The following is a 12,023-nucleotide window of genomic DNA, read 5'->3' on the forward strand; positions in this document are numbered from 1 at the left end:
CCACCACTGTTTCTTTTGACCTTTCTCCCTTCTTATTTCATGTTGTCAGTTTCTCCAGGTGCTGGACTGGTTTTCTCCATGAGCTTTGGAGCAGTGGGTTCTGGAGGCTCTTGGCCAGCGGAGACTGGTGAGGGAAGGACTGGTGTCTTTAGAGGCGACCTGGCTGGCTGCCAGCAGCAGCGCCCTTGGGGACTGAGGAGGGTGCCCTGTGCCCACCCCAACCTGGGCCATTCTCCTTACCCTGCCCCCGAGCCAGCCCTTTCTGATGAGCATGGGTAATCTGACCCTTGATGAGTATCTAGGGTTTCCTTTCACTCGCTGAAAAGTATCTCCTGAGACCATTCGGCCTCATCCACCCAAGAGCCATAAAAGTAAATAGATTTTTCTTGGCTATCTTGAGTTCTAAAAACACTTGAGCCCCAAGGGAGCCAGGCAGAACCCACTTCCTAGAAAGGAAAGAGGTTGATTTCTATCCTGTGATTAAAATGAGGCACACAAGGGAAGAGGGGAGGGACTTGCCTGAAATCACACGTGGTTGTTGGCCCAGGCTGAGTTCTGATTCCCAGACTGAGCTACCTTGATGCCTGGAGGGATACAGGGAGGCGAGTGCCAGAGGCTCTGGACCCACTTCCTCTGGATTGATGGTGCTGGGCCAGTGCCCTTTCCCCTCTATGGTGGGACAGAGGGCAGCCCCCACAGTCACAATGCTCCCGGGTCACAGAGGTGCTGGGTCCTGGGCCAGCCTCTACCTGGAAAGTTCCCTCTGGGAACATCTTCCGGTGGGTACTAAGGGCCTGATTCCAGGCCCTATGGCCTGTGGAACCTCACCCCTGGGGGGAAGGCTGGGCCGGACTGAGTCATCACCTGTGGGGCTGGCCCCATGGAGGTGGAGTGGATGCCAAGACAACCCAGGGCCGAGGACCTAAGGGTTGGGCTCATCAGCTGGGCAGGATCCTACCTCTCTTATGAACCATATAAGAATACGATCACGGCTACAGCAAAGGGCTTGGGCCGGAGACAGGTAACCGAGCAAACCTGCACTGGAATCCTTTTTCCTGGTAGCCAAGCTGTATGTGTGTGTGTGTGTGTGTGTCTGTGTGTCTGTGTGTGCGCGTGTGTGGATATATTTTCAGCCTAATCACTTTTCTAGCGTCTGCCATGGTGAAGGCAAGCCAGGCTTTTGCTCACAGGCCTCCATTGCACCATCTCCCTGTCTCTAAACCTGTTCCACGTGGTGAAGCCTCAGCCTTGGCTTTGCTATCTTGTGTTGCTCTGGCTGCTCCGCATCCTCTATCCCAGCACAGAAGGGTTGTGTTATCACCAAAAGGAGAGGAGGAGAGCCCAAGCTAGAAGGCAGGATTGCAGGCGTCCGGGGAGGTTGGACCAGTGGAGTTACTGCAAGTTCTACTTCCTGGTTGTAATTTGAGAATGGGGTACTCTAGAAGCCATCCGAGAGTTGGTCCTCATTTTAGAGAGTGCTGTAGGCACCTCTAGGATGGTGCTAGAGAGAGAGGAAGTAACAAGTTCCCCTTGCTTGTAACAAAGCTGATCACAGCTGAAACAGACAATTGCATCTTGACTGTACTCCCATCCTCATCCCCGGAACCCGTGGCCTGCCTGTCAGAGGTCTTGCTTTCCTCCTGCTGTGCTGGAGAAGTGGTTCTGGTGGGTGGATGTGTTGGCTGATTGTACTGTCCAAGGGAAATAGTGAGGAAAGAGAGAAGAAAGACTTAACCCAAAGCTTTTATGGGAAAATTAGGTATTTAAGGAAGTGATCAAGGAAGAGAGAGGGAGTTTTACCTTCCATTACCTGGAGGAGGTAGTAGGTACCTATAGTATCTCTTGGGATCTTGAGAAGCCCTTGGGCTCCAGTAGGGGAAGTGCCCTGAGATCTTTTGATTACCACTGGACGAGAGAGTAGAAAAGAGGACAGCTAGGAGGCCTATGTGGAGGGAAGGTGGTTAATCCCAGTGAAGGTCCTCGAGCGATGCCAAGGGTGATGGATAGAGAGCTCCTCGGTCTAGCCTCTTTGCAGGACTAATTTCCCTCTTCTCCCTCCCAATGCCTCCAGACCTGGGAGATCCTAGTGAGCAATGAGTATGACGCACAGGCTGTGGTACGACTAAGAAGCTTGCAGGGTCTCTACCTTCTGTGCGAGGCAGACGGTTCTCTGTGCTATGGGCGGCCAAGGACAAGCCATCACGGGTGCTTCCTCATCCGTTTCCACCGCAGCGGCCAGTGGACCCTCCAGTGCATCATCAGTGGTCGCTACCTGGAATCTGATGGCGAGGATGTTTTCTGTACCTCCCGGGTCCTCTCAGCTTACCACATGTGGACCCCTCGGCCAGCCCTGCATGTCCACGTAATCCTCTTCAGCCCCCTCAACCACTGCTATGCCCGGGCTGACCCTACCATGGGCCGAGTCTGGGTAGATGCACCAATTCCCTGTCTGAAGGAATGTGGCTTCCTGTTGCACTTCCAAGATGGATGCTACCACCTGGAGACCTCTGCACACACCTTCTTGTCCCACTTAGACCGGCTGGTCTCCCAACCCTCAACGCAGACAGCTTTTCACATGCAAGTGCGTCCTGGAGGGCTTGTGGCACTGAGCGATGGAGAGGGAGGCATGCTATATCCACAGGGCACACGCCTGCTCCTGAGCCTGGGCTCCAATCCCCATGGAGGCGAGGAGTGGTTCATCCTACAGCGTTGCCCGACGTGGGTCAGCCTCAGGTCCAAGGCTCGGAAGTTTCTCTCTGTCATCTATGGCAAGTGCTGGGTCTAACACAGCCACAGGGGGAGGGAGGGCTGGTTGCTTAAAAGAGGAAAATGTGTTTGGGATCAGAGAAGATTTTTGAACCTGGTGATTAAGGAAGATCCTGAGGTCCCCAGAGGATCTCTGATGCCATGGAGATGGGCTTTAAACTAGGGTCATGGACTTGCGAGAAAAGTGGCCTGGGTCTTCTCCAGGCTACTACGGACCAAGATGAGAAAGGCTGAGGAGGGAAAGCAGAGGGAATGCCAGTCATCCAGTGTGGAGGAGGGCTGAGACTGAGACTGGGGCCAGACTCAGGCTTCTTCTGACCTCTTCTTCCTCTGTAGACGTGGAGGTGTGTGCTGCCTCTGAGCACGTAAACCCAATGTCGTTGTTCCAGTTTGAATGTGACAACAAGACCCCCACCTTGCAGCTTCGTTCAGCCAATGGCTGCTACCTAGCCCAGGTGAGACCTTGACTTTCTGGACAAGAGAACCCTTAAGCCCTGAAATCTTCTCTAGACTCGCTTTTTCCTTCTTCAGGGCAGATGATCTGATGATGAGATGAAGTGTGGAGGCCCTTGTCAACAAACTCTCATTTTTATCCAGTGGACACACTTTCATCCAATCGTGCCTCTTTAAAAAAAGGAAATTTAAAAACACTTTATTGAGGCATGACTTACAATAAAACGCTCACATTTTAAGTATACGATTCAATAAGTTTTGACAAATGTACACAATCATGCTGCAACCATGTCACAAGTTAGAAAATATTTCTGTCATCACAGAAATTCCCCTCTGGCCCTCCCCACTACCACCAATATGCATTCTGTCACTATAGATTAGATTTGCTTGCTCTTGAATTTCAGATAAATAGAATCATAGAGTATTACAGTATATATGCTTCTTTCACTCAGGATAATGTTTTTGAAATTTGTCCAGGATGTCACATGTATCAGTAGCTTCTTCCTTTCTATTGATGAATTGTATTCCATAACACTACTCACAAACACAGACATAATTTGCTTATACCTTCACTTATTGGTGAATACTTGAGTTGTTTCCAGTTTGGGCCATTATAAACAAAGTTCCTATGAACATTCCTGTACAAGCAGTGGGCCTGTGCTTTCAGTTATCTTAGGCAAATAGGTAGGAGTGGAATTATTGGGTCATATGATAAATGTGCATTTAGCTTCTTAAGAAAATTTCAAGCAGTTTTCTAAAGTCATTGTACTGTTTTACATTCTCACCAGTAATGTATGAGAGTTCTAATTGTTCCATCTCACCAACACTAGGTCTTATCTGTCTTTTTAATTCCAGTCACTCTAAAATTAAATGTGTAATGCCTATTTTATTGTGGCTTTAATTTGGATTTCCCTTATAATTAACAAATTCGAGCATCTTTTTATGTGCCTATTGGTCATTTGTATATCTTCTCTGTGAGTGTCTGATCAACTCTTTTGCTGTTTGTTATTGTGTTGTTTGTCTTTTTATTGAGTTGTCAGAGTTTTTGTGTGTTCTAAAATCAAGTCCTTTGTCAGATGTGTGCATTGTAAACATTTTCTCACAGTCTATGACTGACCTTTTCATTTGATTAATAGTGTGTTTCGAGCACCAAGTTTTTAATTTGATGAAGTCCAATTCCTCCATTTTATAAGTGGTTAGTGCTTTTTTTTTGGGGGGGGGGCCAGGAAATCATTGCCTACCTCAAAGTTGTGAAGAATTTCTCCTATGTTTTCTTCTAGACGTTTTATAGGTTGACTTTCACTTTTATGTCTATGATCCACTTTGAAATAATTTTGGAGTCTAGGCCAAAGTTCATTTCTCTCCATATGGGACACGGCACAGACTGGAGAAGTGGGAGAGCTGAGCTTACAACATGTTTTCCAAAAAAGCATCTGAAGGCATAAGCGTACCCTGAGAGAACTAAAAAAAAAAAAAGAGCTAGAGGGTGGAATAGGGGAAGGAGAGTCTAAGAATAAAAATAACAAGAAAAAAGCTGAGAGTTTGAGTCCTTGCTTCCCTTCTCTGGTCCCAATATTCTCTGCAGAGGCGCCATAGGGCAGTGATGGCTGATGGGCACCCAATGGAGTGTGAAACCTTCTTTCGTGTGCACTGGAATTGCGGCAGGATCATCCTACAGTCTCCCAATGGACGCTTCCTGGGCATCGCAGCCAATGGCCTGTTGATGGCCAGTGCCACCATTCCAGGTAAGCGAAGCAGCCCCTGCCAGGTTATTCCAAGTCAGAGTCGCTTTTAGAGGGAGCTTGGTAGAAGCTATGGTAGAAAGTTATGGTCATGGTAGAAAGACCACCACGGTTGGGGGCAGAAGATTCGGGTCTGTATTACTTGCTACATCACCAACTCGATGGACATTAATTTGAGCAAACTCCAGGAGATAGTGAAGGACAGGGGAACCTGGTGTGCTGCAGTCCATGGGGTCGTAAAGTTGGATATGACTTAGCAACTGAACAACAACAACCTTCTGAGTCACTGACTTTTCATCATCACTTGGGTAACCCCCTTATCTGAGGTTCAGTTTCATTGTTTCTATCATCAGTGGGTGTGAGAGTTGGACTATAAAGAAAGCTAAGCGCCAAAGAATTGATGCTTTTGAACTGTGGTGTTGGAGAAGACTCTTGAGAGTCCCTTGGACTGCAAGGAGATCCAACCAGTCCATCCTAAAGGAGATCAGTCCTGGGTGTTCATTGGAAGGACTGATGTTGAAGCTGAAACTCCAATACTTTGGCCACCTGATGCAAAGGGCTGGCTCACTGGAAAAGACCCTGACGCTGGGAAAGATTGAGGGCGGGAGGAGAAGGGGATGACAGAGGATGAGATGGCTGGATGGCATCATCGACTCGATGGCCATGGGTTTGGGTGGACTCCGGGAGTTGGTGATGGACAGGGAGGCCTGGCATGCTGTGGTTCACGGGCTCGCAAAGAGTTGGACACGACTGAGTGACTGAACTGAACTGAACTGATCATCAGTGGAGGTCATAGCCAACCTATCTGCCTCAGAGGTTTATCATGAAGATTAAATAGATTCACTCATCTCAAAGGATGGAAGAATATTAAAATTTCTTGCCCTCCATGCTATATTGAGTGCTTTCACAAACGTTTCACAAGCACCTAGCATGAGACCTGGCACATGGTAACTGTTCACTAAATATTAGGATATTGATGATACCCTCTTGCCATCAGGGCCCTTCTCCCTGCCTCCATCTGGGAAAGCATCTAGAGACAGCCCATCCAGATAACTTCTTCCTGTTTCTTTCAGGCCCAAATGAGGAATTTGGGATTCGATTAGCCAACCGCCCCTTCCTCGCCTTGCGGGGTCGGTATGGGTATGTGGGTACCTCATCAGAACACGACCTCCTGCAGTGCAATATGGATCAACCAGACTGCATTCACCTACTGCCCTGCCGCCAGGGCATCTACCACTTCCAAGGTGAATAGCTCCACTTCCTCACCCCTGGCTTCACGGTCTAGCCCAGCCTTAGCCTCCACTAAGACTTCAGGGACTGCCACTCAGGGCCCGCTTTTCATAGGAGAAAAAACAGAGTTTCTGTTTGCTCTTACACTTTAAGTCTCCTGCAGTGGGTGGACAGAACAGAAACCTGCCCTCCTATTTCCCAGAGAGGGACCTGCCAAGACAGGCAGGGTAGGGCAGTCTGGGAGGGGTGGCGGGCCTCCAGGGAGCCCCCTCAGAGGCTGTACTGAGAGAGACCTCCCAACTCCAGAATGGCCCACCAATCTGAGCTCTTCCCTCCCCAGCACAGGGTGGATCCTTCTGGTCAATAACATCCTTCGGCACCTTTCGGCCTTGGGGAAAGTTTGCCCTCAATTTCTGTATCGAGCTTCAGGGCAGCAATTTGCTCTCAGTGTTGGCACCCAATGGCTTCTACATGCGATCCGACCGAAGTGGCACCCTGTTTGCAGACAGCGAAGACATTACCAAAGAGTGTATTTGGGAATTTTAGGTAAGGACCCAGGGGTTGGAGAGCAGGAGCTGATGAGGAGCCGCAGAAGAAGGGAGGAGAGTATGGAGGCATGTGAGAGCAAGAGCAATCTGCACCCCAGCCTGGCATCTGTCCCACGGCTGGATCCACTCCAGACCTTTATTCCAAATCCGTGCCTTTTCTCATGGAGCTTCTAGACCTAGACTTGCTGGAGAGAGGAGGAGTCAGATCTAGGTTTCTCACTATTATGTCATGCTGACACTTGTGCTTGCAAGTCAGACTGCAGAGGACAAGGTGAGGGGGTACTTGTGTATCTGTCTCTCTTCATGAAGAGGCAGAGTTTTTCCCCCTTTGTAGGGAAGACTGGTAACTTTGAGGGGTATCCTTTCCATCCTAGGTACTTTCTACCCCTATACCTCAGACCCTTGGGGTGCTAACGGCACCCAAATTTATCTGCAATCTGATCCTTCTCCTGAAGTCTAACCTCATCTCTTTCCAACTTTCTGATTGACAGTTGACTTTACTTCATCCTGCCATCTCCTCCAAATGAGCCTACTCACCGCCCCCTTCAAAGGTGATCCTTCCTGCCCTCCGCATGGCCATGGAGGGCACCACCATCCTCTCAAACACTCAGGCTCAAGACCCAGTGCCATCTCTGCTTCCTCCCTTGCGTTCCCTTCACCAAACCCTGAAAACTTCAGTATTTCCTTGGCAGAATCTCTTGAGTGCTTGCTCCTTCGTAATTACCATAATTACTGTCACAATTATGTGGCAGGCTTTCCATCAAGAGCCTGCAGTGCAACAAGGGTTCCCAGCCACCAGGCCCATCCGCACCTGATCTCTTCTCCGCCATAAGTCCACTTTTCTAAGATGCTGCCTCCATTCCATCTTTCCCTGCTCATAACTCTTCAGGGTACCTCACTCCCCTTAGTCCTGTCCCTTCACAATCGACCTCTCTTTCCTGGCTTGAGAAGTCAGGAGGATGTTGTAGAAAGAGATTCAGTTTTGATATTATATAGACCTGGAACCAAAACTAGCAAGGCATGGGCCTTACTAGCTTTGTAACACCAGAGAAATTGCTCTAACATTTCTAGCCCTCAGTTTCCTTATCTGTAAAATGGAGATAATGTCTGCTTCATAGGGTGGTATGAGAGTTCAATGACCATAGGCCTCTAGATAGAAATCCCCATATTCATTCACTCTTTTCCTTCATCTTCTACTGATTTTCTACGTAAACCCTTTAATTATGGCAAACTGGAAAACAAAAGGAAATCCCACTAAGTCATTTCCTTATCTATTCCATGAAGGATTTGGATTGCACTAGATTTCTCAGACTCCTTCCAGGCCTGACATTCTAGTAGATGCTCCATCAAAGTGGTTAAGAGTTCATTTCTGGACTCAGAACTGGGTTCTAATTTGATGTTTATTAGCAAAGCTGGTTATTTGAACTTGGGCCAATGAACCTCTCAAAGTCTGTTTCTTGTGGGTGAAATGGGAATATAGTGTGAATCTCGTGGGATTATTGTGTTACATGAGCTGATGACAGTGAGATGCTTAGTATCTTGCTTGTGCTTGTCACCTTGCACAGCCTCACTCCATCAGACATCTTCCTCAAGTCAGTTTGAATTCTTAGTAAGTCTAACCTGTTGGTTGTAGCCTCCCTGTGAATTCTGGTGGTATTTTGCACCATTCATTGGATTTTTCAAAATCACTTCTACTGCTCTTTCCTATAAACTAACCTCTCTTCTGTCCCTGTGGCTCTTCATCAAGAAAGGAACAAACCACTTTATCTTCACTCTTCCCACTGGGTCTCACCAGGTTTTTTCCTAAATGCTAGAAATCAGCAAATGACCAACTGAAGATTTCTATTTCCTTTTTCCTCCCCAGATCAACAGGATGCCACCTACCGAAATCCGAATCTTCCAGGAGAAACTACTACACTAAACCAAACAGGAACCCCAGAGTCAAGATCCATGAGGAGAATATCTGTAACACAACTTTTCCTACCCAGTTTAGCAAAACACATGTTTCGAGCAACAATACATCACAAACGGCCACCCCCAAGACCCTGGTGTGCATCTGACTTGAGAGTAGAGGTGTGGATGTGGGTGGCAACTGAGACTCCAGGTCACTCCAAGTGGTATCCAGAAGAGGGGAGACCAAATGGTAACCTATTCTTCCACTGATTCTCCCCATCCCCTCCAGAACCGCTAGATTTTTCCCAGCAATCCCATGAGGAACCAGCCTCGCCCTGAAGGATTCACAATCCGGATATGACTAGATGTCCTTTTGGTTTAGGACAAAGGAAGGATTATTAACCCTATAGGCACAAGTTAGTTGTAATGACAGCTTATGCATATATAGCCCACTCTCCCTCCATCATGGTTACCAACCATCCCACCTTATCATTCCCTTTGATCCAATCAATAGGACATAACAGGTATTTTCCCCATCACTGCCCACCATTTACAGGGAACTGAAGTGATTTGCGCATGACTGGGACCTCTGATGCAATTCTTCAATTAGAGTAGACCCTGATGCCGATGACTCTTTCCATCAAAACAGAGCTTCCAAAATGGCTGTCTTTCTTGCACTGTCTTCATAACCTTGGCCCTTAGTGGCATACCATCTGCCCCATTAGTGCCTTTCTTGACATAGGCTCTTAAGTACATTTATTTAGAAATGGATATTTTAATTACTATCATAAAATGGAAGACCAGAATCACTTGCCATGAGCAGAAGTGAAGTGAAAGTTGCTCAGTCATGTCCGACTCTTTGCAACCCCATGACTTTACAGTCCATGGAATTCTCCAAGCCAGAATACTGGAGTGGGTAGCCTTTCCCTTCTCCAGGGGATTTTCCCAACCCAGGGATTGAACCCAGGTCCCCCACATTGCAGGCAGATTCTTTACCAGCTGAGCCACAAGGGAAGTCCAAGAATACTGGAGTGGGTAGACTATCCCTTCTCCAGTGGATCTTCCCCACCCAGGAATCAAACCAGGGTCTCCTGCATTGCAGGCGGATTCTTTACCAACTGAGCTATCAGGGAAGCCATGAGTAGAAAGTGACCATAAAAATGAATACACTGAAGACAAAAAAAAAAAGGATACAATGAAAACAAAGTGATGCCATAAATTTTAGTCAGATTTCCCTTCCTTGACCAAGGTTCAGAGTCTGAAGCTCCCTTTCCCTCTGTTTAAAAAAAAAAAAAGATTAACAAGTGTTACAGAGGGGCTACAGAGTAGAACCAAAATGAAAATTTTCTCTTTGATGCAATCAGAATTGAAAGGGAGTGGAAAAGGGAATAATTTGTGCTCATTGCTAACTCAATATTATATAAAGCAGCATCCAGACAGCTTCTCAAACACTCTCAAAGCCTGAGCCCTACTGCATCATCCCACAACCAGGGCCTGGCTTTTAAGTTCATTGAGAAGAGAAGCTGAAACCAGAAACTGAGAGAGTTTCTGCTTGGGTAGAGGAAAGTGATGTCAAGTTTCTGTAAGTATGTTTTTCCTCAAGAAATATGAAATAATTTTGTAAACATTTTAATCCAATAAGAGAAGGATGCAAACACTAAGGACCAGGGCATCTGCTTTCCTAGAGAATGTTAAGAACAGGCCAGAGATGGGGTGTGGAATACAGTCTTCAGAGATAAGACCTTGGGAGTCATTTAATGCAGAATCTCTTCTTCAGCCTTCCCTAAATACATATAGTCAGACACACAGGAATGTATGTGCCCAGGGACACGTGCACATGCACACGCATACGCACACGCACGCACACACACACACAGACGTGTGTGCACGCTTTTATGCTTCCCACAAGTGGCCATCCATCCTCAGCTTGAATGTGCTCAGCCATGGGGCTTCAGCTGCCAGCTGCTTCCATTGCTGAGATCAGTTTGGTCGCTGAAGTGAATGGCACAGTCTCATTCACCCCACAAAACCTTGCCCATTTCCCTGGGTGGTCTGTCCAGTGGGGCCCCAGCTTGAGAGGAGAGAAGCAGGGCAGGGGCAGGTCATGCTCTGTTATCCTTGGAATTTCATGCCAGAGCTGTGCTGTCACACGGAACTCTCTGTGCTGATGAAAATGTTCTATAATGTTTACTGTCCAACACAGTAGCCACAGGCATATGTGACTACTTCCCAGGTGACTTAGCGGGTAAAGAATCTGCCTGCTAGTACAGGAGATGCAGAAGACTCAGGTTCAATCCCTGGGTCCAGAAGATCCCCTGGAGGAGGGCATGGCAACCTGCTCCAGTACTCTTGCCTGGAAAATCCCATAGACAGAGGAGACTGGTGGGCTACAGTCCATAGGGTCGCAAAGAGTCGGATACAACAGAAGCGACTGAGCACACACACAGTGTGAGTGAGGAGCTGAATTCTTCATTTTGTTTCATTTTAATCACTTTAATAGCCACATGTGGTTGGTGGTTACTTTTACTGGCAGCACAGCTCTAGAGTATTTGATGATAAAGAGACTTATTGAAGGATAACTTCTGGAGCAGTACCTGTTGCAGATGGGAGTAAATAAACTCCGTCCTGACCCTCACTTTGCACCATCATCATTCCATCCCCATCTCTTCAAAAAGGAAAGAATTTGGAGAGATGAGCCCACCCCTCACTCCAAATATCCCCTCCATCACTTTCCTCCGTATCCCTCTCTTTTCTTACATCCCTAGGTTTCCCAGGAGGAGCCTGGAGATTTCTCTCTAGGGAGACAAAATTGAGATGATTTGGAACTTACAGAAAAGAAGAAGCAAGTAAACATGCCCCAGGAGCACGTATAAAGGGATGAGCAGAATATAAAAAGGGGCATTTCCACTCTGTTTGCCACCATGCAGAAAATGCATATGCAATTAAGGAGTTCATAAGTCTCTTCTTAGATTAAGGAATTAGACATTTTCTTAGATGTGGTCATGGTGTTGTGGTTATATAAGAAAACTTCCCTTATTTTTTGGAAATGCATGCTGGAGGACTCAGGGGTGACAGGCCATGAGGTGCTATCAGTATCTGTACATGTGCATAGGTGTGGGTATATGAACACCAAAACACCAAGGCAGATACATATACATACATGTGCAGGTACATACATACATAAATACAGAGATTAGATAGAGTGGATGGATAGACAGTAGCTAGAAACATAGCATATAAACACATAAATATATTAGATATATGATAGCTAGCTAGATACACATTTTCATTGACAGATATTTAGATAGACAGAGGGAAAACTGTTTATAATTGTTAAATGTAGGGATGGGATTATGAGTACTCACATTAAAAACATGATGGACAACAGAAC

The 12,023-nt window shown here is 46.9% G+C and overlaps 1 protein-coding gene across 8 annotated transcripts; it reads left to right on the forward strand.

Annotated features, from left to right (window-relative positions):
• Positions 1 to 771: 771 nt before the first annotated feature.
• Positions 772 to 12,019, forward strand: FSCN3 (fascin actin-bundling protein 3). Of its 8 annotated transcripts, none has more exons than XM_081531200.1 (8): positions 772 to 1,021; positions 2,072 to 2,768; positions 3,103 to 3,221; positions 4,805 to 4,964; positions 6,035 to 6,205; positions 6,537 to 6,737; positions 8,604 to 8,882; positions 11,398 to 12,019. In XM_081531200.1, exons 1-8 carry the CDS (start codon positions 881 to 883, stop codon positions 11,448 to 11,450), a joined length of 1,821 nt encoding a protein of 606 aa, XP_081387326.1. In that variant the 5' UTR covers positions 772 to 880; the 3' UTR covers positions 11,451 to 12,019. The 8 variants fall into 8 exon arrangements, 5 of the variants coding, with proteins under 5 accessions (XP_081387326.1, XP_081387327.1, XP_081387328.1 ...); XM_081531201.1 differs by lacking the exon at positions 11,398 to 12,019 and adding an exon at positions 9,189 to 9,292; XR_014066015.1 differs by lacking the exon at positions 11,398 to 12,019 and having other exon boundaries at positions 6,532 to 7,010; positions 8,604 to 8,780.
• Positions 12,020 to 12,023: the final 4 nt, after the last annotated feature.

The sequence above is a fragment of the Giraffa tippelskirchi genome, chromosome 10 (assembly GCF_054371585.1).
Source record: "Giraffa tippelskirchi isolate mGirTip1 chromosome 10, T2T-mGirTip1v1.2.pri, whole genome shotgun sequence".
Lineage (NCBI taxonomy): Eukaryota > Metazoa > Chordata > Mammalia > Artiodactyla > Giraffidae > Giraffa > Giraffa tippelskirchi.

Bases quoted from the DNA above. Each gene is read 5' to 3' on its own strand.
- FSCN3 (XM_081531200.1), top strand. From the start codon at position 881: ATGGAGGTGGAGTGGATGCCAAGACAACCCAGGGCCGAGGACCTAAGG. The intron at 1,022-2,071 runs GTAACCGAGCAA...CAATGCCTCCAG, and splicing joins AGGGCTTGGGCCGGAGACAG to ACCTGGGAGATCCTAGTGAG. The intron at 2,769-3,102 runs GCAAGTGCTGGG...CTTCCTCTGTAG, and splicing joins GTTTCTCTCTGTCATCTATG to ACGTGGAGGTGTGTGCTGCC.